Here is a 24,996-nt window from a genome sequence, read left to right as displayed (position 1 = left end):
ATTTTTAAAAATGTTGTTTCTCTAAACATAGAAGTATTAAAGCAGGCATGAAGTGGCTAATTCCAATATATTCTAATATATTGAATATTTATATAGTCATTGTATCATGAACATACATATATTTTTCCAAATATATATGTATGTTCATGATACAATGACTATATAAACGTCATTCCCATCATCTCTCCTCACACTGATGCTTGCAATTTATATTAATGTATCACAAGATAAATTCTTTATAGGCACTATAATTAGCCACTGAAAAATTATGGGCCATAGTGCTAACTCATAGCAGACTAACAGACATCATTTTTTTCATAGCTGCTATTCAAACACTAGCTGCAAAGATGTGATTAGGGAGCTGGATAAACAGAAGGGATAAAAGATTAAAGAATATACAGATAGGGTTTGATGAAATGGGATGAGAGGAGGCTCACATAAACCCCAAAAAACCTTAGCATTAACCAGTTTGGTTGAATGGCCTGTTACAGTGATACAGACGCTATGCACTTCTATGTAACCCAACATATAACCAATTACACATTTGTAAGATAATTTTTCTAGCGTTGGTACCTACAGGACAGATGCCCTGAGAAAAAAAATGAAGACTGATTCCCTCCATTTAAACCTATCCTATGTCAGTAGGGGATGATATGTTTGACTAATCCTCAGGGTGGGCGCTGAGCACTCACTTAAAATTGGAATCCTTGCAAACTGGAGGGACTCACCTCTGTTCAGCTTACTTGGGTAGGTTTTTTGGAAATGCCGATATTCCTCCGGTGCTGGAAAGTCTTCAATTGGATGAAATGAATATCTTGATTCAAAATCATCTAGGGAAGCGAGAATTTTTAAAATGTCATTTTAAAAAAAATAGTCAATGAAAGTTATGAGCATCCTGGGTGAACGAAGATCAACTAATCAGAAAATTCTGCCACTCAGGAAATTGAGCACCACCAGGTTTTATCAATAGGTCAGCTTCAATTTGTTATAATGGGGTTCTACAAGACAAGATTTGAACAACATTCTACATCCTCTAGGTTTGACTACAAGACATGATTTAAAAGTAATTTCCCTTGGAATTGCCAGCTTTTGCGAAGTACAAAATTGGATAGAAGCAGGGCATGAGCATGTCTGGAGGTCCTTGGCTATCAATGACCCTCAGTAACTCATACTTCCATAATAGAAAATAATCAGACATTATGGAAGAATGATTTTTGGAGTCCAATTTTCAGACCTGCCTAATCAAAAAATGAACAGGTGGCAAGCCTATTATGCTAAAAAGTCTCCAGTGAAATGCAACCTGACCATTTCACTCAGCTCCCATGTACATGAGCCCACCGCAGTAATACCAGCTTGAAAGATGAAAATCTAAATAAGCAGAGGCTCATGTCTGAATTTCCATATGGCAAATTGTTGGCACAATATTCTGGTGCCCATAGGCTCTTGTCTCTCTTGCCCATATGGGAAGTTATTGATGCCAGCAGCCCATGCCAATCGTAGAGAGGATGGGAGCAACATGCAGTCATGTTCCAGTAAGAAGGGAGGTCAGCATCTCGGAGGGCAATTCACTCTGGAATCTCCCAATGGTTGGCTGCAGTGGCACCAGGTGAGGCATCTTTCTTTCCTCTTGCCACACGGTAAAGGACATCGAGAGAGGGTGAAATAATTAAAGCTTAAAAAAAGAAATTAAATTCACTGACGTAATTTTTTCTTTCATTCCATTATTCACTAATATTTTCATCACTTTTCTGTATTTTATTTCTGGAGAAAGAAAAAACAGCTAAAGCTTCCTGTCCTGATCATTAATCCAGCGGTGTTAAGAAATTGCGTGAATGGCCATTCGGTGAAGACTTACTTTGTGATGCCCACCACAATGGATTAACTACTTGGCGCTCACTGTCTAGGATCACACATGGAGAACAGATACATGAGCAAGATAGCAGAAAGCTCCCATTGATCTAAACCTTAGGAAAGAGTCAGCATGTTCAGGAAAGGGAGGAGTAAAGAGCAGTAAATTGGCAAAAAACTCCCCAAAATATAGAACACTTCTAATAGGGCAAAGTCTGCTTCAACATATTAATTATTATGTAAAACTGATAGTTACAAGCTTCTGACCCTGTTTGCATCTACCTAAAGTGTTGGAAACTACACATTTTTTAAACAGGATACACCCCATTTGCATTAAACACCGATGGGAGGGGCGATATAACCAGGGATAAATATTACAAGTAAGGTCAGTGGGAGGCAGGAATTCCTGCTATAAAAACATTTCAGAATATCTTCATATATAAAAGGAAAGAAGTTCATTTTAAGCCAATTTTCATAAATTGGATGGGAAATAGAGTAAAGTTATAAACAGTTTGAATTTATCTTCTGAAAGCATCTAGCCAACAATTTGCAGTCATAGACAGACCCATTGCTGAGTTTAACACACCCTTTCGTGCAATTTCTTAAAGCCACTGGACTAATGATCAGTTCAGGAGAATTAGGGGGGAGTGGGCCATTCAGGCCCCTGAGCCTGCTCCGTCATTTGATAAGACCATGGCTGATCTGATTGTGGCCTCAACTCCACTTTCCTGTCCATTCCCCATAACACTTGACTCCCTTGTCAATCAGCTGATTAAAGTGTTAGCTGATTTTTCTTTCTCTAGAGATAAACAATGAAACAAACGGATTTAAGACAGCAGCAATTTGGCATTTTTTTTACCCCCCCCCCTTTTACCTATAAATGACTTGGAAGATGATCCGACGGGGTCTCTATGTCCATTTCTTATAGGCGGAGGTGGAGGAGGGGGTGCAGGAGTTCGCATTGGAGGTGGTGGTGGGGGCTTCCCTCGGCTGGGAGGATCTGAAGAGGGTGTCCTGTACGGTGGTGGCGGGGGAGGGACCTCTCGAGCTCCATTCCGCATTGCCGGGGGAGGTGGTGGGGGAGCTGCACAGGAAAAAGTTAAATGCTTAACAGGTTATGTCAAGTGCCACATGAGAAAATACATTTACTATTAAACATAAACAGCTTGTCATAGTCACTTAAAACTGCGCAAAAACCAGGAGCTAATCCTGCAAGATTTGATAGTTATCGTTGTAGACAAAAGGGAGAGATTGATTTTTAAAAATTAACAGTGAGATCCACCAAACTGCACTCTTAAAACTCATGCAAGTCAAATGATCACTTAGTACTGTTACCCTATTTATGCTTTACTTCCTTCCTAGGTAGTTTCCAATGCATCAGCCAACATTTGCAGACATAAGCAACTTTCAAAAAGAGAAGCAAATACCTATTATGCCTCAGATTCCAATTATACTGCATTCCACAACTAATGTCACCTTCTGCAGTTTGTTCTGAAGAATGTAACCATTTTAGGAAAGTGACAGGACCTGTGATGACTCAGAATTATTACAGTTGGATGTTGGGACAAACGAAAAGGGCTGTAACAGGTGTAAGAATATAGGAACAGGAATGGAATTAGCCTGCCTGTTCATTCAGGCTCTCTAATAAAAAAAATCTTGGGGACCAAACGAACAAAGGGCATTTGTGAAAATTTATTCTTTCATGGGATGTGGGTGCTGTTGCCCATCCCTAACTGCCCTTGAAACGAGAGGCTTGCTAGGCCATTTCACTGCGTACTCAAGAGTCATCACATTGGGGAAGCGGTGATATAGTGGTATTGTCACTGGACTAGTATTCCAGAGACCCAGTGCAATGCTCTGGGGACCCGGGTTCAAATCCCACCATGGCAGATTAAAAATCTGATGGGTGACCACGGAACTATTGTCATAAAAACCCATCTGGTTCACTAACGCCCTTTGCGGAAGGAAATCTGCTGTCCTTACCTGGTCTGGAACCAACTTGAACCAATTAGTCGAGTTGAGGCCACAATCGGATCAGCCATGGTCTTATCAAATAACAGAACAGGCTCAGGGGCCTAGCCAGCGACACCCACATCCCATGAGCAGGTCTGGAGTCGCATGAAGGCTAGTTGCAGGCTTTTTATTTTTAATTGAATTTAAATTTCACCGTGGTGGGATTTGAACCCTTGTGGGATCTGGATTAGTAGTCTAGTGATGTTGCCAGCATGCCACCATCTCCCCTCTCTCCCTTCCCCCTCCCCTCCGTCTAAAAACCATTCTCAAGTAAGACACAATTGCTAAGTTTTTAATGAGCTTGTGTTCCGCACCATCAACAGAAAGCCCTCTTGTCCAATTTATCAGTTTTTGTATAATTAAAGTAGGATGCATTTTGGAATCAACTACCAGGGAAGGCCATCAAAACTGACAGTGCAAATTAAAGTAAAAATCAAAAGAGATGGTTAGCATAAGTGGCCTTTGGCTCCCAAATATTCTTGCGTAGTTTCTGGTTTTGCATACGAAGCCCTAATGTTCAAGTCCCTCTGTTTAGGGTTAAGTTATTTCAGATCAAGCCAAGTCTAATGTTGGCTGTTGAAGGGTCTCCATGTTCTAATAAATACAAAGGAAAGAAGTGTAAATACGAAGGGCACTGTAGAAAGGTTGAACACAAATGAAGACTGATTCCTGAAGTTTCTGGGATAAAACACCCAGCACCCAGGGACTGTATGATCTACGTTGTATTTGTGATGACTGCCTATACACTGCACTCAAAATAAATTTGACAAAAGGTACCCGAAGTGTTTATAAATCTGACCTGAATTTGTCCATCAGGCATTCAATGACTCGAGGATCAGAATGGTTCGCAATCAACTTATATTTTGTGAACTGTAAATTATCAAAACCATTTCATTTTGCTTGCATGGCATAACCAGCTCTCATTCCCCCTGCACACCCAACACATTTGATGAATCAACAAGGAAATAGTCATAGATAGAACTGAAAACAGGAAGAGGCCGGACTATCATCTTCCCCCACTTCCCCTACCCTAAACAGATTGGAAAACCTGCTAAAACTGACTACCCCAAATAGACAATGTCTGCAACAGAGGATGGAAAGAAAGAAAATTGGCAAGAGGGGAAAAAAATCTTTATAAATAGATCTTGCCCTTGCTAAACAACAAACTCCATTTATATAGCACCTTTAACGCAGTAAAATGTCCCAAGGACTTCACAGATGCCACATAACTAAACCTTCAATCTACCCATGGTTCCATCGATTCTGAAGCACTTTCAATGCTATCAATTTCTGCGATACTCCTGTGGTTGAAGAATGAAGATTTGATGACAGGCTATCATCTTCTCCCACTTCCCCTCCCCCAAACAAACTGACTCATTCTGATCCTTGGGTCAGTGAATGTCCGACGGACAAATTCTGGTCAGATATGTAAATATTTCAGGTGTCCTTTGGGCAAATTTATTTGAGTGCAGTGCACAGGCAGACATCGCAAATACAACATAGACCACACAGTACCTGGGTTGGGAGCTTCTAGATTCTGTAACACTAATTGTTCTGAACATATTTATATATTAAACTTACAATATATGTACTTTAAACTTATAAGGTGCTGCAACTACAAACAGAAACTTAACTATAATTACAATCTAGGACACATCAGGAAACCACAGTTCACACAGAAGCCTTTTGAAGAAGTGGAGCAGTGTCTGAAGTAGAGGGAACATGATATCTAGGGAGTGGACCTTCCTGTTATTTTTCTAAAGCTATGGTGAGATTTGTGCCCTAATACTAAATTGGTTGGCATCATGTGAGATTCTCTAACTGAAAGATCTTTTCTAAAAGCTACAAATAAAATTAGGGCTACAGCGGGGTCAATTCCGTGGCTCACACTGTTGGTGTGGAATCACAGAACATCACGGGCTTTTATTATAACTCATGTAGAGGTAGAGGAATTGAAAATATGAAAACTAAACACAGATGTCCATTAGTTTGTCTGTGTCCATGATTTAGCAGGGTTTCTGTTAATCAAGAAGACTCGAGCTCTGGGAATTGCAATGTAAATATTTGGCCGCTCAACAGGTTAGTGGTGCCAGGGATTTATCCAGATCTATGCACAACTGGAAAGGTCCTTCTACTTTGCCTTTCAACAGATTAGGCACATGACAATTGTCTTTTATTCTCTAACTCTTGAGAGAATGTAATTCAAGAATGGAAGAAACAATTTTTAGTAACTTACAGAAATTGTAATCTTAATAGAAAGCTATTTCTAAATTTCAAAGCATCTTAGTCCAATTTTTTGAACCATGATATTTTTCCAAACAGCATTCTTCAATTAATAGCTTACTGAATATGCTTCACATTTTGAACATATGTTTTCATTACTTTTTTGTTGTAATGCTCGTTCATCTACTACAGAAATTAGAGCGAGTGTGTGGTAATGGAGAATGTGGACCCATTAAAGGCAGCAGATGTGACTATAATGGATTATCATGAAATGACTATATTGTATCCGTTTTCAGAGAACTTGCGCCCCCAGGTATTAAAAGAAATAACCAAGGAAATTGCAGGTTTGAGAACTGTCCCTTTGGATTGAAAGGTTGCAAATGTTATTCCTCTATTTAATAAGGGAGGAAGAAACCAGGAAACTATAGACCTCTCAGTTTAATGTTAGTTGTGAGGAAGTGACTGGAATTTATCATCAGGGACAGTGATAGAACACTTAGAAACATATGAGCTGATCAGAGAAAGTCAGCACAAATTTGTGAAGGATGAGTCAAGTCTGCCAGATCGGTTGAATTTTTTGAGGAGATCATTAACATGGTAGATAAGGCAAATGGTCCATGAATGTGGTTTATATAGACTTCCAGAAGGTATTGATAAGGTTCTAGATAAGGTTCTACATAAGAGATTACCACCAAAAGTAAAATTGGAAGAATTAGAGATAACATTGTGGGATGGATTGGGAGATGTGCTAGAGAATAGGGATCAATTCAATGTGCCCTGATATATTTTTTTCCTTTATTCTTTCATGGCACGTGGGCATCGCTAGCTAAGCCAGCATTTGTTGCCCATCCCCAATTGCTACAACTGAGTGGCTTGCTAGGCCATAGCAGAGGTAAGTTAAGAGTCAACCATATTGCTGTGGGTCTGGAGTCACAGAGGCCTGACCAGGTAAGGATGGCAGATTTCCTTCCCTAAAGGACATTAGTGAAAAGATGGGTTTTTACAACAATCTAAGATGGTTTCATGGGACTAGTTTTATGTTCCAGATTTATTAACTGAATTCAAATGGAACCTGTGTCCCCAAGCTATTATTCCAGACATTGCCACCACACCGCCATCTCCCCAAGGTGTGGCTAGTGATGTTCCTCAGGGATTTGTAGTGTGGTCAGATTTTCACCATATGCATCAATGAACTGGATGAAGGAAAAAGAGATTTGTTATTATGCATCCATGTTTGTAGATGACAATAAGTTAGGAAGTACATAAATTGGATGGAAGCATGAAGAGTGGACATAGGGTGGATTTAGTAAATGGGCAAAACTGTAACAGAAGTAGCACTGGATTTAAGAAAGACCATTGGAATATTTTCTTAATGCTGAAAAACTAAGATTGAGAAGAGAGATTTAGGTGTCCAGGTCCTCCCTAAAAACTAATGCGCAGGTACAAAAAGTAATCTAAAAGGCAATGGCAAGATAAACACAGAAGACAAATTCCATTTTAGAAATATTGGGACCTAACCTCCAAGCTCCCCAGCGTCGGATTTGGGGGGTGCCCCAAAGATGCTCTGGGGAATCCCTCTGGGAAGTTCCCAGGTAAGGGTTTGCACGGCAATTATCCAGAAGCACACACTTCGTCTGGACAATTGCGCTGTGCTGGGAACCATCCGAAAATGCGGTTTAAATCGCAAACTTCAGATGGTTCTGCCAGGATTACACCAATAGTTACTCAGAGAAAGTTAGAAAAATTAAAACCTCTTCTAACTTCTGCATAACAAGTGTAAAGGCCCAGACCAATCCCCCAACGGGATTCCCCCCACAGCCCCAACACCCCCAAGGAACTAGACCACCCCTGACTAACCGCCCTCTCCCCACTGTATTCCCCAACCACTTTCCCCCACCACACCGCCACCCAACGCTCCACGCACCCCCCTCCGCTGGCCTGGCTCTTACCCCCTGACCTGACCCCCACCCCAACATGTCCGACCCACACACCCCAAAATTGCAACTCCCCCACCCCCCCAAAATGCCCAACACCCCAGCCCCCCACCCGAATGTTCGGCCCACTCCACCCCCTCCTGATGACTGAACACCCACCCACACACCTCCCCCCCCCCCCCCAACAAGCCCTCCAAATGTCCGACCCCCCAGCCCTCCAGGTACCCGACCCCTGAACTCCACCCCCCCTCCCCTCCAGGTGCCCAACCACCCCCATGAATGTTCGGCCCGCTGCACCACCCACCTGATGTCTGACCCGCCCCCCCGCCACCGAATGTCCGACCCCCAACACCACCACCCTCGCCGAATGGTCCGGCCCACTGTACCCCCTCCCGATATCCAACCCATCCTCCCCACCTGACCTCTGAACACCTCCACCCCCAAATCCTTTTCACTTACCTTCTCCCTGACAATTTCAATGGGACCTTTAAACTTACCTGCTTTATGGCAGCTGGCACCATAAAAAAAGGGGGCAAGTCCTCCTTCAATTCGACGGTGCTGGACTTTGGCGCTGGGCTTTGGAGATAGCTGCGCTGCCCGGATCTCGACCGGCCTGAGTTGGAAGGTTGGACGACACAGGCACGGAAGAAATTCGGCGTAGGTAAGTGGGCACGGAATGGCAATCCGACGCTGATTGCCACTCCGAGGAAGTTACGGCCCCTTAAAACAGGAGTAGGCCATTCAGCCTTTCGAGCCTGTCATTCAACAGGATCATGGCTGATCTGTATCTCAACTCCACTTCCTGCTTTTTCTCCATATAGCTTAATATCCTTACCTAAAATAAAACTATCAATCTCAGTCCTGAAAATTCCATTTAACCCAGCAAGAACAGCCTTTTCGGGAAGGCGGTTCCTGTTTTCCACTACCTTTTGTGTGGAAAAAGTGCTTGGTAATTTCACTCCTGAGCGTCCTAGCCTTAATTTTAAAATGATCTGAATTATCTCTTATCTAAATTCCCCCTATCAACCTATCAAATTCCTTTTTATCATTTTTTACAACCTGTCCCCATTTTAACTCAGCCTTTCAGAATTACCATGGCCATCCTCCCCATCATCACAGGGTACAGTTTTCTAAATTATTCCAGAATTTTTGCATCCAGTGTTCTACATGCAGGCCCATTCCATGTATTCTTTACTCTTTATACTAGAAGTAACTGCTGATATCAGTCCTAAATGTTATGGAGTCATTGAATGCCTTGGCACAGAAACTAGTCATATGGCTCATTAGGTTTATGCTGGTGCTTTTCTCTACATGAAGCTCCTAACCAAATCTATTCTCACTTGCTCTCCATACATCTTCAGGGTTCTCTACCAAATCACACTGCAATCAGTCTCTATGTAAAGGCATTTTTTTCTAGGTTCCTCTTCAATTCTTAGATTTTAAACTTCTGTCCTCTTGTTACAGTCTCACCAACCAGTGAAAACAAATCTTTCACTATTTGTCTTATAGTTCTTCATAGTCTTGAAGGCCTCCCTTAGGTTCGCCTCCCAAACCTTTCTTCGTAACTGCAACCACTCATCCTAGTAACATCCTAATGAATCTACACTGCGGCTTCTCCATTTCTTCTTGTAATGAGGTGTCCAAAATTCACGCCATGACCAATTTTACCGGAAGTCCGGTGTTGCCCTCAAGGATCATTTGACCAAAACAAAAAAAAAACTTTCTTAAATTGTATTGGGTCAACTATGAATTATCAGAATCAGTAACATTTTTTATTTTTGCACGGGAATTCCAGTGACGTAGTTACTCAAAAACTATTGCCATCTTATGTATTCTGCTTGGACAAAAACCAAAGATGTTGTAACAGCTCCCCAACAAGCAGCCATCAGGAACAACATTCTGATCCACAGCACGCTGCCATATGCCAGCTCTAAAATTAAACAACTTCTCTGACGTGATTGGCAACAAATTTAAATGTTTCTTTCTTGCAGCCTCTCTCATCATCTGTGACTTAAAAATAGAAGAAATACTCCCTTTCATTCCAGAGATTAAATGTATTAATTTTTAGTGGCAGTAGTTGAATGTCTGTGCCTTGTAACGTGGCCATTCTGCACATCAAAATAAGATTCCCAAAAGGAACTGCAAATTCTGGCTGTAACACTAGAATTTGCAACAAAGGACATCTATATATATTTTTTTTTATAAAAATCAAAACGTGCTGTATTCTTTCCTATCCCAACTCATTATCTTGGACTGCAAAACATTTAGAAACTCCTTATTGGTCTCAGTTTACCCTTCTTCCTGCAACCTAAGTATTTCTTTTAAATCGAAGCTTGATGTTACCTGATCACTACTTCTTTATCATACTCTGTTCAAGTTTAGTGTCTTGAACAATAGGCCTTCAGCCATAGAACCATAGAAAAGTTGCAGTGCAGAAAGAGGCCATTCAGCCCATCGTGTCTGCGCCAGCCAAAAAGGGAAAAAAGAAACAAGCCACTCATTTTAATCCTACTTTCCAGCACCTGATCTGTAGCCTTGCAGGTTACAGCACTTGCAGCCAACTTTCTTAACTTTTGATAGGTCCCCTTTAAATATTTTGAAGCCCAATGAAATGGACATGATATATTAAGATAAAAACAAAAAGCTAAAAGCTACTGCGGATGCTGGAAGTCCAAAACAAAAACAGAATTACCTGGAAAAACTCAGCAGGTCTGGCAGCATCGACGGAGAAGAAAACAGTTAACGTTTCGAGCCTTCTGCCGAAGGGCCATGAAGGCTCGAAACGTTAACTGATTTCTTCTCCGCCGATGCTGCCAGACCTGCTGAGTTTTTCCAGGTAATTCTGTTTTTGTTATGATATATTAAGAAATGTGAAGACGTTACCACTAAGTACATTGTGGCTGTTAACTGTATGCTTATTATATCACAATATCATTTTTTAAAGTGCATAAATTAAATAGGTACTTCAGTTCAATTTCCCCTACCTCACCCAAAGGCTGGTGTACAGGCCATTAACTGCCAGCAACCCCAAGCAGCCATAATGAGTGCTGGGAAGCCATTTGGCCAGTGCGGGGGGAGCAAGGGGAGGTGGTTCCTGGGTTTCACTGCCCACCATGATGATGTACCCATTCAATATCCACTTTTTAATAGTGATCAACAGATCAGCAGCAGGAACCTCCTATGAAATTTCCTCTCCCGAACCCAGGGATAAAACTTTTAAAATTGCCCCATTTTCAAACAGTTTCCTGTACAAACAAGGTAACATTTCAACTATCGCTAATAAAATGTGTTTCACTTCAGAGTTCCATCAGTCATCCACTACATTTGATCTCTGTTACACGTACACACAAAGCTCTTACCTGCACCTCGGTTTGGCGGATCTCTAGCAGGTGGTGGTGGTCGGTTTTGGGAGGGTGAAGGAGATGGAGGGGGAGGAGCGACTCCCCGCATTGGTCCTGCTGACTTGCGTGATAACGAGTTGTGTCTCTGCGGCAATTCTGGGGCAGCTTCATTCCCAGGACTGGAAGGGCCATTATGTACATGGGGAGGTTGCCTATAAGGTGGGGGAGGGGGTGGCAAAGGCTGGCTCTGAATGTTACCAAGCCTTGGTGATGGGGGAGGCTTGACAGAAGGAGGGGCAGGAGGTCCATCTCGATTGCCAGGAGTCCTTTGTCCTGGAGTAGGAGGCAAAGGCTTTTCCCTGTTGTATGGTCCACTGGAATGAGTTCTGCTGCTGTGCATAGGCGGTGGAGGTGGATTTGTACGTCTTCCAATTGGAGGAGGTGGTGGCGGTGCTGATGCGCTGTGCCTCACACCACCAGCACTACTGGGGCGGGATGTGCTGGAAAGATCCGGTAATGAAGGTCGATGAACTCTTGGAAGTTCTGGTGGTGATGTTTTACTCTGTGAATCAGAATCATCACTGTAACGGTTACTGCTGGAAGGAGGTCGCGGAGCAGCAGATCTTGAGCTAGGTGGATTTAGTGCTGTTTTACCGGATGCAGATTCTGAAATAAAAGGAATATGCAGTTGAAACGTAAAGTGCTATATTTAAAAACTTCACCCTAGACTCCTTGATGGTTTAGTGAGTTTGCTCCATGACTAGTGAATGATACTAACCCAGATGTACAATTCAGTTATCTGATCAGCAGTAGGATAGCTTCCATTGGCCTGAACATCCCAGAGTTAAAAGAGTGTTCAGATTCCCCACTGTTGGTCCCTGCTGGAATTGCATGCGTGAGAACAGCAACTGTAGACAGAAACAGTCACGATATACTCGCAATCAAAAAGCCCGTCAACAGTCATTGTCAGGGCTTACTTGGCAAAGATGCAAGAGTGTGCTCATAAAACAATTCTACAGCAAAAAGTCAACAATGTCGAAAGGGGAAAGGAGCAGGGGGGGCTGATCGTTCTTCCATCATGTCTCTGGATGATTGGCCCTAGCTGCCTATTCAACCACATCAGTATCCAGTTCAAGCGTAATTAATTCCTTATTCACATCCCCACACATATACTTTACAGCTGGAGTCACTGCACAGTAATTAGGAGTGCAAATTCTTGTTGACTTTCTCCATTAACATGAGCTTGTGGGCGAGGGAAGAAATTGGAAAAAAAATCCACTAAAACATTTACAGCCTTCGTTGTTCCAGTTTTAACATTATGGATTTTATTTGCGGCAGAGACAGAAGAAAATCAAAAGCACTTCAGCTGCATAATTATGCTGCTGACCTTCACCCATTTCTAGTTTGGTGGCTGGCAGGAGAACTGGAGCCCAAACACAGGTAAATAGCATGAATGCTAAAACCCGGCACAGCTCGATCTTGCCTGCACTGCTGCAAAACCTTAATTCGCTCTTTCAACGTGGATAATGTGAGAAGCTTGATTGCTTCATAAAAGGTAGCTTCACCTCCCAACTACACAGGACATTTTAGAAATTCTTTCATATGTGGGCGTCGCTGGCTAGGCCAACATTTATTGCCCATCCCTAATTGCCCTCGAGAAGGTGGTAGTGGTGAGCCACCTTCTTGAACTACTGCAGTCCATGTGGCATAGGTACACCCACAGTGCTGTTACGAAGGGAGTTCCAGGATTTTGGCCCAGCGACAGTGACGGAATGGCGATATAGTTCCAAGTCAGGATGATGTGTGGCTTGGAGGGTCACTTGCAGGTGGTAGTGTTCCAATGTGTCTGCTGTCCTTCTAGTTGGTAGAGGTCACAGGTTTGGAAGGTGTTGTTGAAGGAGCCTTGGTGAGTTGTTGCAGTGCACCTTGTATATAGTACACACTGCTGCCACTGCGCGTTGAAGCTGGAGGGAGTGAACCTTCAGGTTAGTAAATGGGGTGCCGAACAAGCGGACTGCTTTGCCCTGGATCATGTTGAGCTTGAATGTTGTTCGAGCTGCATTCATTCAGGCATGTGGAGAGTATTCCATCACACACCTGACTTGTGCCTCTTAGATGGTGGACAAGCTTTGGGGAATCAGCAGGTGAGTTAAACACCTCAGAATTCCTAGCCTCTGACCTGCTCTTGTAGTAGCCAAACTATTTATATGGCTGGTCTAGTTCAGTTTGTGGTCTGTTTTTTTTCATTCGTTCCCAGGATGCAGTCATTTTTACTGCCAACTAGGCCAGCATTTTTCCCCCACCCCTAATTGCCTTTGACAAGGTGGTGGTGAGCCACCTTCTTGAACCACTGCAGTCCATGTATTGTAGGAACACCTGCAATACTGTTAAGAAGGGAGTTCCAGGATTTTGACCCAGCGACAGTGAAGAAACGGCGATATATTTCCAAGTCAGGATGGTGTGTGGCTTGAAGGGGAACTTGCAGGTGGTGGTGCTCCCACGTCTCTGCTGCCCTTGTCCTTCTAGGCAGTAGAGGTCACAGGTCTGGAAGGTGCTGTCGAAGGAGCCTTGGTGAGTTGCTGCAGTGCATCTTGTAGATGGTACACACTGCTGCCACTGTACATCAGTGGCGGAGGGAGTGAATGTTTAAGGTGATGGATGGGGTGCCAATCAAGCGGGCTGCTTTGTCCTTGATGGTGTCAAGCTTTCTGAGTGTTGCTGGAGCTGCACTCATCCTGGCAAGTGGACTGTATTCCAACATCTGACTTGTACCTTGTAGATGGTCGACAGACTTTGGGGAGTCAGAACTGAGTTACTTTCCACAGAATTCCCAGCCTCTGACCTGCTCTTGTAGCCAATATTTTTATGGCTGGTCCAGTTCTTTTTCTGGTCAATAGTAACCCCCAGGATGTTGATAGTGGAGGATTCGGCGATCATAATGCCATTGAACGTCAAGAAGCAATGATTAGATTCTCTTTTTGGAGATAGTTATTGCCTGGCACTTGTACTCGAATGTTACTTGCCACTTATCAGCTCAAGCCTGAATGCCCTAACCAATCAACTACCTGTTTTCCTGTAATGTCACACTAAGAATTTTCTCAGAACACGGTTGGTCTGCTCTGGAGCCACAAATTGGACTGGACTGGCTGCCTCTTTTGGCGTCCTCCTCTCCCCATTCCTCCTGGTGCTGTTTCCGGCATTCTTCACTGAACCAGGGCTGATCCTCCGGCTTGATGATAATGGTAGAGTGAGGAATATGCTGGGCCATGAGATTACAGATTGCCATTGAATACAATTCTGCTGCTGCTGATGGCCCACAGCGCTTCATGGGTGCCCGGTTTTAAGCTTTTTGTGGAACCCTGCTATGTGCAAATTGGCTACTGCACTTTTTACATTACAGTACTGAATAGACTATTGTTCTGAATGTATCCGATTTAGCACAGTGGTAGTGCCACACAACATAATGGAGGATTACCTCAATATGAAGGCAGGGCTTCGACTTCACAAGGGGAAATGGCGGCATAATGGTAATGTCACTTGCCTAATAATCCTGAGGCCCCGGTTAATGCTCTAGACAATGGTTCAAATCCCACCATGGCAGCTGGTGAAATTTGAATTCAATTAATAAATCTGGAATTGAAAGCTAGTTTCAGAGATGGCAATGATGAAACTATTTCTTTTTCCAGGATATAGGGTCTTTAGGGTCTTCAGGCGAGACAGGGAAGGAGGTAAAAGAGGAGGGGGTATCGCAATATTGATCAAGGAATCAATTACAGCAGTAAGGAGGGATGACATCTTAGAAGGCTTCTCAAATGAAGCCATATGGTTAGAACTGAAAAACAAAAAAGGAGCAATCACATTGCTGGGAGTGTACTATAGGCCCCCAACCAGTCAGAGAGAAATAAAAGAGCAGATATGTAGGCAAATTTCAGAGAAGTGTAAAAATAATAGGGTAGTGATAGTGAGGGATTTCAACTTCCCCAACATAAACTGGGTTAGTCATAGTGTGATAGGTTTAGAGGGAGCAGGATTCTTAAAATGCAGCCAGGAGAGTTTTTTAAGCCAGTATGTAGAAGGTCCAACAAGAGAGTCCTGGACTTAATTTTAGGGAATGAAGCCGGGCAAGTGGTAGAGGTATCGGCGGGGAAGCATTTTGCAGATAGTGATCATAACTCCATTAGATTCAAGGTTGTTATGGAAAAGGACAAGGATGGACCAGAAATCAGAGTTCTAAATTGGGGGAAGGCCGGTTTTAATAAGATCAGATATGATTTGGCCAGAGTGGACTGGGAGCAGCTACGTTTAGGTAAATCTGAGTCAGAGCAGTGGGACTCATTCAAGAAGGAAATAGGGAGTGTACAGGGCCAACATATTCCAGCAAAGATAAAGGGTGGGACCAACAAATCCATGGAACCCTGGATGTTGAGGGATATACAGAATTGGATAAAGAGAAAAAGGGACACTTATGATAGATACCGAAGGCTCAAAACAGCGGAAGCCCTAGAGGAGTATAGAATGTATAGGGAGGAAACTTAAAAAGGAAATTAGGAGAGCAAAAAGGGAGCATGTAAAAACATTGACAGGTAAAATAAAGGAAAATCCAAGTTATTTTACTAATACATTAAGAGTAAGAGGATAAAAGCAAAAAACTTTAAATGTGTTCCTCTCCGCAGATGCTGTCAGACCTGCTGAGTTTTTCCAGGTATTTTTATTTTCGTGAAGAGTAAGAGGATAACTAGGGAAAGAGTAGGGCTCATTAAGGACCATAGTGGTAACTTGCCGGAGGATGTAGGTAGGGTTCTAAATGAATACTTTGTGTCGGTGTTCACAAGTGAGAGGGATGACATGGGTATGGAAATCAGGCAGAAGGACTGTGATATAATTAAAGAAATTAGCATGGAAAGGGAGGAGGTTCTAAGTGGTCTGGGAAGATTAAAAGTAGATATATTTCCAGGCCTGGATGAAATGTACCCCAGGCTGTTAAGTGAGGCAAGGGAGCAGATAGCAGGGGCGCGGGCAATAATTTTCAATACCCCTCTGGCCAAGGAGAGGTGCCAGCGGACTGGAGAGCAGCCAATGTGACACCGTTATTCAAGAAGGGAGGAAGGGATAAACCAGGGAACTACAGGTGCGTCAGTCTAACCTCAGTGGTGGGGAAACTATTGGAAGCAATTCTGAGGGACAGAATTAATCTACATTTGGGGAGGCAGGGATTAATCAGCATGGTTTTGTTAAGGGGAGATCATGTCTGACCAATTTGTTTAAATTTTTCGAAGAAGTGACCAGGTATGTAGATGAGGGCAATGCATTTGACGTAGTGTTCTTGGACTTCAGCAAGGCTTTTGATAAGGTCCCGCATGGGAGATCGATAACGAAGGTAGGGGCCCATGGGATCCAAGGCAATTTGGCAAATTGGATCTAGAATTGGCTGAGTGGCAGGAAGCAGAGGGTAATGGTCGAGGGATGTTTTTGTGGCTGGATGCCTGGGTCCAGTGGGGTTCCACAGGGATCGCTGTTGGGTCCCTTGCTGTTTGTGGTATATATAAAAGTTTTAGACTTAAATGTAGGAGGGTTGATCAGTAAGTTCGCAGATGACACGAAAATTGGTGGGGTGATAATTAGCGAGGAGGATAGCCTTAGATTACAGGAAGATATAGACGGGCTGGTCAGATGGGCTGATCAGTGGCAAATGGAATTTAATCCAGATAAGTGTGAGGTGATGCACTGGGGCAGGGCAAACAAGGCACGGGAATACACGATGAATGATAGGACCCTGGGAAGTACGGAGGATCATGCACTGGTGCGCATGTCCACCAGTCCCTTAAGGTAGTGGGACATGTATATAAGGCATATGGGATACTTGCCTTTATTAGCTGAGGCATATAAAGGAATGTAAGAGCAGGGAGGTTATGCTGGAACTGTATAAAACACTGGTTGAGCCACATCTAGAGTATTGCATGCAGTTCTGGAATCCGCATTGTAGGAAGGATGTGATTGCACTAGAGAGAGTGCAGAGGAGATTTACCAGGATGTTGCCTGGGCTGGAGAGTTTTAGTTACGAGGAGAGATTGGATAGACTGGGATTATTTTCCTTGGAGCAGAGGAGATTGAGGGGGGATATGATTGAGGTGAATAAAATTATGAGGGGCATAGATAGGGTAGACAGGAAGGAACTTTTCCCCTTGGTAGAGGGATCAATAGCCAGGGGGCATAGGTTTAAGGTAAAGGACAGGAGGTTTAGAGGGGATGTGAAGAAGAATTTTTTCACCCAGAGGGTGGTGGGAATCTGGAACTCTACCTGAAAGGGTGGTAGAGGCAGAAACCCTCATAACATTTAAGAAGTATCTGGATGTGCACTTGCGATGCCATGCCATACAAGGCTATGGACTTAGTGCTGGAAAATGGGATTAGAATAGCTAGGTACTTGTTTGACCAGTGCAGACTCGATGGGCCGAGGGGCCTTTTCTGTGCTGTAGACCTTTAGGACTATATAACAAGGACTATGCAATGATCACTCCCACCTATACTGTCTTGGACAAATGTATCTGCGATAGATTGGTGAGGACCAGGTAAAGAAGCAATTTTCCTCTTGTTAGTTCCCTCACCACCTGCTACAAGTTCAGTCTGGCAGATGTGTCTTTCAAGACTCTGCCAACTCAGTCAGTAGTGGCATTACCAAGCCACTCTAGGTGACGGACATTGAAGTATCCCACCCAAATCACTTTCTGTGGACTTCAGTTATGGTGTGACAGTAGGGTATTGCAGCTTTAATGCAAGGTGAGAATGTAATAAAATGTGATGAGAACTGTCACACATTTTTAATTTCACAGCACACAGAGAGAAGTCTCATTAAAAAGTCTGATAAAAAAATAAGTTAATTAGTGCTAGGAATCAGATATTGGAGTAATGGTTTAGAAGCAAAACCAACTTTTAAGCCCAGGAGTCTTTTCACAACAGTAACCAGGACTAAAAAGACAAAATGGTTACATTTTTTAGCAGGTCAGGGAACATCTATGAAGAGGGAAACAGGGTTAATGTTTCAGGTTGATACCTTTATTCAAGCTGAAACATTAACACTGTTTCTCTTTCCATTTCCAGTATTTTTGTCTTTAGTTTCATGTTTCCGGCATCCACAGTATTTTGCTTTTGTAGTAATCAGGACTTTTTTAAAAATTCATTCACGGGATGTGGATTTCGCTGGCAGGGCCAACATTTATTGCCCATCCCTCATTGCCCTTGAGGAGGTGGTGGTGAGCTGCCTTCTTGAACCCTTGCAGTCCTTGTGGTGTAGGTACAGTCCACAGTACTATTAGGGAGGGAGTTCCAGGATTCTGACCCAGCGATAGGAAAGGAACGGCAATATATTTCCAAGTCAGGATGGTGAGTGATTGTAGAGTGAGGCCGCCTGAAAACTGATAGTATCATGGTAGGTCTTTCTAAATGAAAGCTCAGCTCTTTAATACCAACTAGAATATAAAACCAGGGTACGAATGTATGCATAGCACTTTTCATGATGCAAGGAGGTTCGAATCACTTATAGCCAACAAATTATATTTTAAATAATCTATTCAGTATTGTAATGTAAAAAGTGCAGTAGCCAATTTACACATAGCAAGGTTCCACAAATAGCAATGAGACAAGTGGTCACATAATCTGTTTTAGTGATGTTGGTTGAAGGATAAATATCAGCCAGGGCACCAGATAGAACTCCAGTGCTCTTAATCGAATAGTGCCATGGAATCTTTTACATGCCCCAGAGAGGGAAGATGGGGGCCTTCTTTGGCATCTCACCCGAAAGACGGAATTTCTGACATGGACAGTACTAAGGGACTGCTGCACGAAGTGCCAAGAGTCATGCATACAAGTAGCCGGAATGGGATTTAATCATTCCTGGTGTGTTTGTGGCTCAGTGGTAGGCCACATAGTGCCATGAAGCTGTTGGAGAGTGGAAATGATCACTTCCTTTAACATCTTTTATTGCTGATTATCAGAACATCCTTATTGATAATCAGTTGTCAAGGGGAGGCGCTGGCATAGTGGTATTGCCACTGGACTGGTAATCCAGAGATCCAGGGTAATGCTCTGGGGACCTGTGTTCAAATCCCACCATGCCATGAATTTGAATTCAATAAATATCTGGAATTAAAAGTCTAATGATGACCATGAAAAACCCATCTGGGTCTGCTGTCCTTGCCTGGTCTGGCCTACATGTGACTCCAGACCCACAGCAATGTGGTTGACTCTTAAATGCCCTCTGAGCATAGGCAATTGGGATGCTGGCCTAGCTACATCCCATGAATGAATAAGAATAAAGCTATTTCAAATGCCAATCAGGTAGCGAGTCATCTCCTTCACACTGGAAGGCACCACTGAAATAAGAGTGATGAAGCAAATCTGGAGCAAGTGGAGATCCTTCCATAGGCAGTGCTTGGCCTTGTGAAGGGTTCAGGTCTTGTCCTGGAATTGGGCAAAGTTCTACAAAATCATCAAGATGGGCACTACTGCTGTACTGCTGGTTATGACAACATCCTCCCTGAGTTCCTAAAACATCTGAGCCCATGGGCCTGCTCCTGATTGGCCCAATTCTTTACAAAAGGCTGTCAAAATGTTGCCACATGCCTAAAGCCATTGGTCTGCCAAAACCAGGCAAAGGCCGAAAATTACCATCAAACCAATATCCCTGCTATCAGTATGCTTCAAGGTTGTAGAGCTACTAATCCTACGTCGGATGAAGCAGGAAGTGGAGAGCACAGAAACAAAGGACTTAGAAGCAGGAGTAGGCTATTCAGCCCTTCAAGTCTGCTCCGCCATTCAATAAAATCATGACTGAACTTGTTGTGGTCTCAACTCCACTTTCCTGTCTGACCCATTAACCCTTGACTATCTTGTCTATTAAAAATTTATCTAATTCTGCCTTGAAAATATTCATTGACCCAGTCCACTGCTTTCTGGGGAAGAGAATTCCACATACTAATGGCTCTCCAAGAGAAAAATAATCTCATTTCCATCTTAAAAGGTAGACCTCTTGTTCTTAAACTGTCCCCCCTAGTTCTAGTTAAACATTCTCCTGCTATCTACCCTATCAAGTCCCATCGAGATCTTATATGTTTCAATTAGATCACCTCTCATTCTTCTAAAATCCAATGGGCATAGGCACAACCTGTTCAACCTTTCTCATAAAATAAGCCCTCCATCCCAGGAATTAGTCAAGTGAACCTTCTCTGAACTGTTTCTAATGCAATTATATCTTTCTTCAAATTAGGAAACCAAACTGTACACAGTACTCCAGATGTGATCTCAAAGACCCTGCACAGCTGCAGTAAAACATCCCTACTTTTATATTCCATTCCCCTTGCAATAAACCCCAACATTCCATTTATCTTCCTAATCATTTGCTGTGCCTGCATACTAACTTTGTGATTCATGTACCAGGACACCCAGGTCCCTCTATACCATCTAGTTATGCAATCTCTCTCCACTTAAATAATATACTGCTTTTCTATTCTTCCTGCCAAAGTGGATAGGTTCATACTTTACCACATTATACTCCATCTGCCAAATCTTTGCCCACTCACTTAACCTATCTATAGCGCTTTGCAGGCTTTCTTCTTCCTCTTGACAACTTACTTTCCTACCTATCCTAGTGTCATCTGCAAATTTAGCTAACATAAATTCAGTCCCTTCATCTAAGTCATTGATATAGATTGTAAATAGTTAAGGCCCCAGCACTGATCCCTGTGGTTTGCCAACCCGAGAAAGACCCACTATCCTTAATCTCTGCTTCCTGTTAGCCAACTAATCCTTTATCCATGCCTACACCATGAGCTCTTATCTTGTGTAATAACCTTTGATGTGGCACCTCATCAAATGCTTTTTTGAAATCCAAGTACACCATATCTACAGGTTCCCCTTTATCCACCTTGCTTGTTACTTCCTCAAAGAACTCCATTAGATTAGTTAAGCAATTTCCCTTTTAGAAAGCCATGTTGATTCTGCCTGATCACATTATGATTTAAGTATCCTGCTATAACCTCCTTAATAATGGGTTCTAGCAATTTCCCATGACACAGGTTAGGCTAACTGGGCTACAGTTTCCCACTTTCTGTCTCTCTCCTTTCTTGAATTAAGGTGTTACGTTAGCTATTTTCCAATCTGCTGGGACCCTTCCAGAATCTAAGGAATTTTGGTAGATTATAATCGATGCTTCTACTATCTCTACAGCCGCTTCTTTTAAGGCCCTAGGATGCAGACCTTCTGGTCCTGGGGACTTGTCAGCCTTCAGGTCTAATACTTTTCCCAGTATCTTTTCCCTGGTGATGGTGATTGCTTTAAGTTCCTCCATCCCACCCTGATTGTGGACCAAGCAGGCTTTCGACAAGGAAGCAACACATGCAATCAGGTGCATTAATCAGACCAGATAATTGCATTAACCACTTCCATTGAAAATGGTTTTCAGAGGAATCTTAAAACAGGGGCAATTTTCCCTGACGATACAGCCTGGCACATTGGCTTATTTGTCAAAATATCAAGAGTTCGCCTTCCCTAGGTTACTGACGCCACTGAACTGCTACTCCAGAGCAGACAATTTAGGGTGTATGTGGGTGACATGTCTAACGTCTGGAGGAAACAGACGAAAGGGCTACCCCAGGAGTCTGTCTTAGCCCCAGAACAAAAACAGAATTACCTGGAAAAACTCAGCAGGTCTGGCAGCATCGGTGGAGAAGAAAAGAGTTGACGTTTCGAGTCCTCATGACCCTTCGGCAGGACCAGTTCTGCCGAAGGGTCATGAGGAGTCGAAACGTCAACTCTTTTCTTCTCCACCGATGCTGCCAGACCTGCTGAGTTTTTCCAGGTAATTCTGTTTTTGTTTTGGATTTCCAGCATCCGCAGTAGCTCTTAGCTTTTCGTTTTTGTCTTAGCCCCAGCCCTGTTCAACTTGTACACCAAGAACCTACCGCTAATCCTATCCCTGCAGTTTATCTATGCAGATGACATCAGCAGTGGCATACTGGCTCAGGCTTTCCTGGAGCTGGAAGACATACTAAACGACGATATTGCTAAGCTGGCCGACTAACCTAAAAACAAGCACCCGTAAAACAGTCTCTAGTACATTCCACCTTCACAGTGCCAGCGCTAAGAGGAATCTGAAGATCACCCTAGGCGGCCAGAGACTGATGCACAATTCCCCACCCTCTCCATCTGTGCACTCTGGACAGAAACCACAAGTACCTCATCAAGACTGTTGTATTAAGCAGCACTTACTCAGCAATAACCTGCTCTCTGATACTCAGTTTGGGTTTCACCAGAGCCACTCAGCTCAGCTCTTAACCTCCTTACAGCCTTGGCTCAAACATGGACAAAAGAGCTGAACTCAAGAGGTGAGGTGAGAGTGACTGCCCTTGATATCAAGGCCCCATTTGACATAGTGTGGCATCAAGGAGCCCTAGCAAAACTTGAAGCCAATGGGAATCAGCGGGGAAACGCTCCACTGGCTGGAGTCAAACCTAGCACAAAGGAAGATGGCTGGAGGGCAATCATTTCAGTCTCAGGACATCACTGCAAGAGTTCCTTAGGGTAGTGCCTGAGGCCCAACCATCTTCAGCTGCTTCATCAATGACCTTCCCTCCATCATAAGGTCAGAAATGAGGGTTTTCGCAGATGATTGCGCAATATACAGCATATTTCGCGACTCCTCAGATACTGAAGCAGTCCATCCAAATGCAGCAAAACCTTGAGTATATTCAGGCTTGGGCTTATAAGCGACAAGTAACATTTGTGCACACAAGTGCCTGGCATCTCCAACAAGAGAGAATCTAACCATTCTACCCCTTGACATTCAATGGCATTACCATTGCTGAATCCCCCACAATCAACATCCTGTGGGTTACCACTGATCAGAAAATGAATTGGATTAGCCATATATATACTGTGGCTACAACAGCAAGTCAGAGGCTAGGTATTCTGCAGCGAGTAACGCATGCCCTGACTTCTAAAAGCCTCTCCACCATCTACAAGGCACAAGTCAGGAGTGTGATGGAATACTCCCCACTTGGCTGGATGAATGCAGCTCCAACACTCAAGAAGCTTGACACCATTCAGGACAAAGCAGCCCACTTACTGGCACCCGATTCACCACTTTAAATATTCAATTCCTCCACCACCAATGCACACTGCAGCAACATAAAACCCATGACCTCTACCGCCTAGAAGGACAAGGGCAGCAGATGCATGGGAACACCACCACCTGCAAATTCCCCTCCAAGTCACTTACCATCCTGACTGAGCTATATCACCATTCCTTCACTGTTGATGGGTCAAAATCCTAGAATTCCCTCCCCAACAGCCCTGTGGGTGTACCTACACCACATGGGCTGCAGTGCTTCAAGAAGGCAATTAGGGATGGGTAATAAATGCTGGCCTAGCCAATATCGCCACATCCCCTGAACGAATAGAAAAAAAAATTAAAAGCCCGCAATAACCTCCTCAGTAAATTGGCCATGACCTCATGGGGATCACGTCCCTAAGGACCCTGCTCTTGTCATCATGTGCTCAACTGCAGAATACTGCGCACCAGCATGGTACCAATTTGCCCACACTAAACTTATCGATGTGCAACTGAACTCCACAATGCACGTCATCATAGGCACTCTTCAACCTCCCCGACTCCCAGTCCCATTTCCCCCCGCCACACCAGGAGGGTAACTGCACAGGTGAGCTACTGGACAAGGTCTACTCCAACCCAAGCCTTCCCTTATTCAAGGACCTACTTAACCCACCAACAGTATGCCTTCTCTATGCCACACCATATGGTTAAACCCACCACGCTAAGGAGTAATTCTGAGGACCTGTGGCAGGGAGGCTAGGCAGGAAAAAACATCCACCAGAGACCACTCTCTCATTGTAGACTCCACTGCTCGTCCATTCAGCTTTGCTCTCCCGCGGTGACATCGGGCCCTTTTAAACTTCCAGGCTAGCCATGGCCTCTGTGCAGCCACCCAACATCAGTGGGGTCGTCAAGACCATCCAGGCTGCAGGTGTGGTGCAGGCTAAATAATGACTCTCAATGCCGAGGATTATCTGCTGATTTAACTTGAAGCCGGGCTTAAAAAACTCCATCTAGCCACTGACAAGGCTATTGTTTGGCTCTGTGGCTGTGCACTCACTAAATGAAATAAAATAATCTCAAAGGGTACTACGGTCCACATTCCAACAATTACCCAGTTAAACCTCATTAAACAAAGAAGGGGGAGGGGGCTTATTCAAAGTACCTGAATTGTCTCTGTGTCCTACCGGGCGAAGCTTAGGAACTCCACCCTGAAACAAACCACCCATTGATGGGACTGGCCCTCCAGAAACAGGTCCTGCGCCAAATCCTCCACCTCCACCACCGCCACCTCCTCCTCCTCCTCCTCCTTTAGCATCTGTAAATAAAGAAAAGTCTATTATTAAATTTACATAATGGTAATTAGCCTTCTGATAAACTTCAGTGACCCCAAGGCACTTGATGCAGCACAAGTGGCGAAAATGCAGTCCAGGCATAAATCAGCAAGCAACTTAAAGTAACGCACGTTGCCAACCCACTGCCAGCAAGCTTATTCAACCAATATGCATTAGAGAAAAAAACTGAACTGAGCCAA

General features: G+C 43.6%; 2 protein-coding genes across 6 annotated transcripts in view; one reads left to right on the top strand and one right to left on the bottom strand.

The window, feature by feature from the left end:
* Window positions 1-24,996, top strand: part of LOC144667837 (alpha-2,8-sialyltransferase 8F-like) — a 1,155,130-nt gene that overhangs the window by 1,096,838 nt on the left and 33,296 nt on the right. The window lies entirely within an intron of this gene.
* The window catches only part of wipf2b (WAS/WASL interacting protein family, member 2b), a 33,904-nt gene that overhangs the window by 5,146 nt on the left and 3,762 nt on the right, over window positions 1-24,996 (bottom strand). For both annotated transcript variants that reach the window (XM_078529334.1, XM_078529335.1), the window contains exons 4-7: window positions 24,628-24,780; window positions 11,378-12,025; window positions 2,723-2,932; window positions 729-830 (exon numbers count right to left, since the gene is read on the bottom strand). In XM_078529334.1, the coding sequence (XP_078385460.1) occupies window positions 729-830; window positions 2,723-2,932; window positions 11,378-12,025; window positions 24,628-24,780 (1,113 nt within the window). The remainder of the gene's footprint in view (window positions 1-728; window positions 831-2,722; window positions 2,933-11,377; window positions 12,026-24,627; window positions 24,781-24,996) is intronic.

This window comes from Cetorhinus maximus, chromosome 25 (assembly GCF_964194155.1).
Source record: "Cetorhinus maximus chromosome 25, sCetMax3.hap1.1, whole genome shotgun sequence".
Lineage (NCBI taxonomy): Eukaryota > Metazoa > Chordata > Chondrichthyes > Lamniformes > Cetorhinidae > Cetorhinus > Cetorhinus maximus.
Note: the sequence above shows the minus strand (reverse complement) of the source record. Positions and strands in the feature narration are given on the sequence as shown.